The 6,377-nt window shown below is 37.3% G+C and overlaps 1 protein-coding gene across 2 annotated transcripts; it reads left to right on the forward strand.

The window, feature by feature from the left end:
* Window positions 1-1,745: 1,745 nt before the first annotated feature.
* On the forward strand, window positions 1,746-6,118 carry LOC104907776 (hypothetical protein). 2 transcript variants are annotated; one of them, XM_010696764.4, is made up of 2 exons: window positions 1,746-2,131; window positions 5,234-6,118. In XM_010696764.4, the coding sequence occupies exons 1-2, from the start codon at window positions 2,056-2,058 to the stop codon at window positions 5,854-5,856; spliced, it is 699 nt and encodes a 232-aa protein (XP_010695066.2). In that variant the 5' UTR covers window positions 1,746-2,055; the 3' UTR covers window positions 5,857-6,118. The 2 variants fall into 2 exon arrangements, with proteins under 2 accessions (XP_010695066.2, XP_048497757.1); XM_048641800.2 differs by lacking the exon at window positions 1,746-2,131 and adding an exon at window positions 4,936-5,099.
* The last annotated feature ends 259 nt before the right edge of the window (window positions 6,119-6,377 follow it).

The following is a 6,377-nucleotide window of genomic DNA, read 5'->3' on the forward strand; positions in this document are numbered from 1 at the left end:
TCCAGTTCAGCTCACTTCATTTGATTTCAGTTTAGTCTACTTTAGTTTAGTTTAATTTAGTTCAATTCAATTTCTCTCGGTCCAAAAGAATGGGGCCTTTATATTTAAGAGAAACTTTTTTGACAAGAAACTAAACTAAAACGTATGAATTACTATGATTAGTGATGAATTAGTTAACAATTACAAAGAAATACAAAAAAAAAAGAAGGCAAATTCCCTCAAGTTTCCACGGCAAACCCAACAACTAACACCACCGCCGATCATCTCCCTCTCTCCTTTCTTCTACAATAAGCTTGGAGCTTGTGTCTTACCCATTGTTACCCCAAAGACAACCTTCATCTTTCTCCTCCTTGCCGACCATGTCCCCTAAAGGCCTAAATTTGGCTGTACATACTACATAGCCATGGCATTTCACTCATAAATTCACAAAAAAAAAAAAATCAAAATTTTTTGTGGGTAGATCATTTGTTGGTGGTGAATTATTGAACTTGAATTTTATTTCCATGTCCACTGTAGATTTTTTTTTTAGCTAATTTAATTCTAATTTCCTGAGTTCTTTTGCTTCTTCTCTGTTTTCTTCCAACGGAAAAATAAGGCTGAGTCTTCTAACACCTGTTCTTTTTCGAGAAATTATGTTTTTGTCCTTGCTTTTTAAACGAAATTACAAGTTTTACCCCTGGTAGGGGCAACTACCGCCCAATACCCGGTATGGGACAATACTTCCTCTACTCTGAACCTCCATGAGGGGATGTTTGGTTCACTAGTTTTACGTATGAGGTATGGGTTTGGAATGAATAAAACCCATACCTAGTATTTGTTTAACTTATTTCTAAATTTTAAACCCATATCTCAAACCCATAAGGTATGGGATTTAGAAACTCAAGGGAGGTGGGTATGGCTCATACCTTACTTCTAAGTAGGGATGGCAAATGGGCGGGACGGATGCGGATACCCCTAAATCCACACCCACCTCCACCTAAAGTTTTCACACCCACCACCTACCCGCCAACCATGGCGGGTACAAGTTTCCATACCCACCTCCGCCCACGCGGGTATAAGGTTATACCTACATCCGCTCCACCACCCAAGTGGATATCCATTACCCACCTATACCCGCCCATCACCTAGGTGGATTTTCCACCCGCCCACCTGATTTATTTTCTATATATAACCTATTATATAAATTAATTATTAGAAACACCCATTTCAAAGAAAAAAAGTACACATTCTTAGTATTCATATTTCTTAATTATTTTTTACAATTTTTTAGATTTATGAACATAATTCTTTATTTTATAAAGGGTAAATTAGTAAATATTATACGGGGCGGGCGGATATGGGGCGGGGCGGGCGGATTTGGGGCAGGGCGGGAGGATTTGGGGAGGGGCGAGTGGATTTGGGGCGGATGTGATCTCATATCCACCACCTACCCACCACCCATGGCGGATTTGACTTTTTGTATCCATACCCACCCACTACCCACCAAAATCATACCCACTACCTGCCAAATTATACCCACCTGCCATCCCTACTTCTAAGTATCAAATAAAAGAAGATTTTTCATTCCTAAATAAAATCAAATACAAAGTATCAAGTATCAAGTTCCAAACCCATATCACCTTGGTTTCATTCCTGATTCCAAATCCATACCATAATATGAACCAAACGCCCCTAAATGATAGTGAGTTAACATTATATGAGAATTTATACATGTAGATACCTCCATTTACCATAAACTATACTGAGTCAATATTACTATTACATGACAAGTTGTAAATGCAGAGAGGAATCAGGAAGATAACAAACAACTGGTCTGTGGTCAATCAAGCACATTCTACTGATTTAGAAACTTCGTTTTACAAATTATAACACAGAATAATCAACCTTTGTTCACTCCCCACTCTTTCTCTTCCCATGAGCATAAATCTTGCCTTTCATTCCAAGTTTATTCACTTAATTTCATCCCCTTTTTCCAATTAAATTTGGAGTAGAAACGATCAAACTTCTTTTTCCCAAAAAAATACAAAAAAAATCAAACGATCAAGGTTTTCATCCATGGATTTTGATTTGGAGATGAAGAGAATTCATCTTCTCGTCTTCATTATTGGAGTAATTGCACTCAGCATTATCGGTAAAATTATTTCCTATATATATATTCTTTGAGTTTTTCTTAAATTATTGTTATAATGTGATCAATGGAGTTCTATAGATTATTGTCAAATTTGTAAGTCAACTCTTTGATTTTTGGGGTTACACTATATGTTTACCAGCTTTACGTTGTTATGATTGAAGAAGAGTGAAGACTTGGAAAGAATTTGAGAGTTTGCAGAATTGAAGGGTTTTAAATTGGTGTTCGATTTTGTGTTAAGCGGATCATTTGGCGATTCGGGTTGTTTGGAAGGTTATATTGATGATTGGAATATGGAATGGTGATTTACACCTAAGATTTTGGTGAGGTTAATGTGTTAGGACTTTAAGATTGGAGGAGATGTAGTTTAGGTTGACTGAATGGTTGTTATATGGGGCTGGTTCTTGTGATGAGCGTAGAGGAACGATGATTGTTGATTAGCTTATGATGATCTTATGGGAAAGAGCTTTAATTTGAATAGCCATGAAATTAAGTTGATGGTTTAGGGGTTAAGGAAAAGAGGAAGTAGGTTGTTGTAGTGTTAGTTGATTGAAGGATGTTTATGATTGTTCTTAGATAATTTACGGGGAGTTGCTTGTGATGATAAGAATGTTGATGATTGCAAAGGAAGGCTTCAGTTACATATGAGGGGTGTGAATGGTTTCACCCCAGTTGAGTATTACCCTATTTGTCTTTAAGCTTACGACTTAGTGAGTTTGAGGATGAGTTTGGCTTCTAAATTGAGCTCTGAAGCCTGTTCGAAATCAGCTCATTTTCTCATTTGATCATCAATAGAGTTAAGTCCATAACGACCATAAGCAAGTTTTGTTCTTTTATAACTTGTTTAATTGCTTGAGCTTGTCTATGCTCAATCTTTTTTATTAGTTTGACAATGTTTAGATGCAAAGTTACAAATGAAAATAGAAAAGCCTGAGTATTAACTATTTCTTTTGTAAAATTTAAACAGTTTGTTCAAACTGTCAACAAGACAATGGTATGGTATGTGAACATAAGTGAGCGTTATATCAACTCATAATTCATGAATGTAAATGATTTGTTCAAAAATGTAAATGAGTTGGTCAATATTTATAAATACACGGATGAGTACTCATATGTTCATGTTCAAGCTCATATACAAGGGTTGTAGAATGCATTTGACTCTGGTTCATCTATAAAAATAAAGGAACCAAAAGAGGCTCAGGAGAGCTTGTGTTTGAAGCCTCAAACTGTTCACTTTCTTTTATTGCTTGTGATGGTTTCGGATTTGGTTTCAGTTGAGTTCCTTTGAGACCAATCTTGGTGTAGAGAGATGAAAGGGTGGCCTGGCTGTTGGTGGTGGATGCAGGTGTGTATATATAATTATGTTGTATGCATTTGCTCATATATATGAAAGTTTAATAAAAAAGGGGGAGGAAGACAGAGAAGAAGAGGGATGGTAGGTAAGGAAAAGCGATGTATGTATGTGAAGGGACAGAGAAGGTGCAAGAAGGAGGGGGGGGGGGTTAAGAATGACAGGAGAAAGAAGGGAGAAGAGGATGGAGGAGCACAAATCAGCTGTGGCCCTGGCTCCAAATAAGTGGGGAAACGAGAGAAGGGGGATATCTGCATTGCTATGAGTTGGCGGCTCGAACATTATTGGTGCTGTTTCTAAGTATGAAAACAACCTGAAAATTAGTGACACTGGAAACACATATTGAGCTTGTGTGTTTACAGATTTCTGCACAGCCATGACATTATTAAAAAGCAGTTTTGTGTACCAAACTGAGGTGATGCTACTACTTTGGGTAATAGCAGAGTGCAATCCAACCTAAGGAGCAAGAACAAGTTCTAAATTGGTCTAATTCGAACTTTCTTATCAGCTGTTTCCAGTTGGCTCAGTCATTAAGAGTTAAGACGTTAAAATGACACTCTTTCATAGATTGGTTACTGTTGCCAGTTCGGGACCTTGTGGTAGCACTTAGCAGAATGAGGTATGAGTGCGAGGGTCCTGTAAGGTTGTCAAGAATGCATCTTTAGGCAGAATGCCCATTACCTGGTTCATGTTATTTAGGTTGGTAAATGTTTGACCAGTCCCATTAAATGTTTTGCTGGGATGAACAATACTTTGAGTACCATATCTTCTGACTCCATTGCTTGTACATTGGAAAAAGAGAATGGCAATGATGACTGAAAAGGCGAGCTGACCGTCATAGTCGAGGACAATAACTTGTAGGAGTTTGAGAAAGGAAAGAAACATAGTCTTAATTGACACTCAGGATATCTCATTGATTTCTTAAAATCAGAAGCTGATTAATATATGGGGAAACCTTTGGAGTGTAGCAAATCAAAATTTGTGGGAGATTATAGCAGCCTTGCAACAAATGTATTTATAATCTATTAGTGTTTGTAGCTAGGTCCTTTTGCTAGCATTACTAAAATTAGACTCGTATGAAACTGCTATTCTTATACTGTTAAATATCTGGAGTAATACTAAGGCCTAAGGGGGTGTTTGTTTGAAAGGTTTTGTAATCATATGAATGGATGTGATACTATTAAAAATAAAAAATTGTTTGGTTAAGGTGTTTTTGATATGGAACCTCACACCCTTCGGTTTCTCAGCCCTACCTAACCCCCATAAATCTCATACCTACCACACCGTATGGATTGAAATCCATACTTTGAGTGAATCAATCAATTAATGAAAGTAATAGATTTCCTATCAATATCCATAGGGTTCTGATTCTCATACTTTTTCATTTCAGTTATTGAACCAAATTCCCCCTAAGAAGTGTAACAGTCTAACAGATGGTTTTCTTTTTGAAAAGTATGTTGATTTGCTTGCATTGTAAAATCATTTTGCTCTATAATTCTCCTGCTTGTGCTTTCTGCCACATCTTCGTAAGCCATGTGGTTTAGCAAATTTATATCTGTTATCACTGAAATTGAGTCACAATAACTGGGATGCATCTTTTTCTCATTGCTAATTTATTTGGTTGGTATTTTCTCATTTAGAAGGCTAATATCCCTGTAGTGACAACTAGATTTTTATTTTTTAATATGAATCATTTTTCTATTTCATTTATATGTTTAGTCAAGGGAATCTTAAATCACTTTTGCGCATCGCAGCTGAAAAAAGCAGGCAGTTGGTGGGAGAAGAAGCAGCATCAAAGAGTGGCCAATTTACTTTCCTAAACTGCTTTGATATGGGTTCGGGTTCATTAGCGTGCTCAGCTAAGGAGGGTGTGAAGCTGTACGTAAACACCTTCCAGTCTGCCCATGTCGAGCTAGCCAGGAGTCGAGCAATGGAGAATACACTGAACGATGCAATGTCACAGGGATTGCCGGCTAAAGATGCAGCCAAACAAGCTGCTAAAGAAGCAAAGAAAGCTGCAAAACTAGCATCTCGACAGGCTAGGCGGATTACAGGACCAATCATATCATCTGGGTGGGACTTTTTCGAAGCCATTTACTTCGGAGGTTCAATGACTGAAGGCTTTCTTAGAGGAGGCGGGACATTAGTTGGCACCTACGCTGTTGGATTTCTTGGGGAACAGAGGTTTGGGAGGTTTGGTTACCTCGTGGGAAGCCAAGTGGGAAGTTGGGTTGGAGGAAGAGTAGGATTAATGGTCTACGATGTGGTGAATGGTGTCCACTACTTGCTTCAGTTTGGTCAGAGCGAGGTAAGTGAAATTTATGAATCTCAAGAAGTTTTTGAATCTCAAGAAGTTATTGAATCTGAAGAACTGTAGGATTTACGTTTTTTCTTCTTTTTGGCCGTCCGTTCGAACTTGAGTAATATGTTTCTTTTGGTTCCATTTGGTGTTGATAATAGTCAATAGATAGATATGAATACAGGATATCCCTTACGGAGAGTAATATTATAGACCCAATGGATTTTACATTTCATTAGTGATAAGATAAGTGGAACAATTTGGAGTTTCTCGTATAACTTTCGTGTGATCCTTGAAGCTTAAAGAGTATACATATGCACTATATAAACCATTTGATGCACACCAACTAGAACTCTAAAAACCATCTGTGTAACTCAGTTCAAATCTTATGTCATGATCACATGGTGTGCTTGACTCCCCCCTTGCTTATGATCTTTTTCTCTGTAAGATGAATAGAAGAACACATTTTGTTCCTTTTCATGATTTAAGAACAATGTCGATGTGTAATCTTAAATCTTAATTGTAAATAAACCATTGTGTGGTATATTCATCGTAATTTGTAAGAGATCGAAAATTGGATTGTTTTCGTAACTGGTATG

This window comes from Beta vulgaris, chromosome 4, assembly GCF_026745355.1.
Source record: "Beta vulgaris subsp. vulgaris cultivar EL10 chromosome 4, EL10.2, whole genome shotgun sequence".
Taxonomy (NCBI): Eukaryota; Viridiplantae; Streptophyta; class Magnoliopsida; order Caryophyllales; family Amaranthaceae; genus Beta; species Beta vulgaris.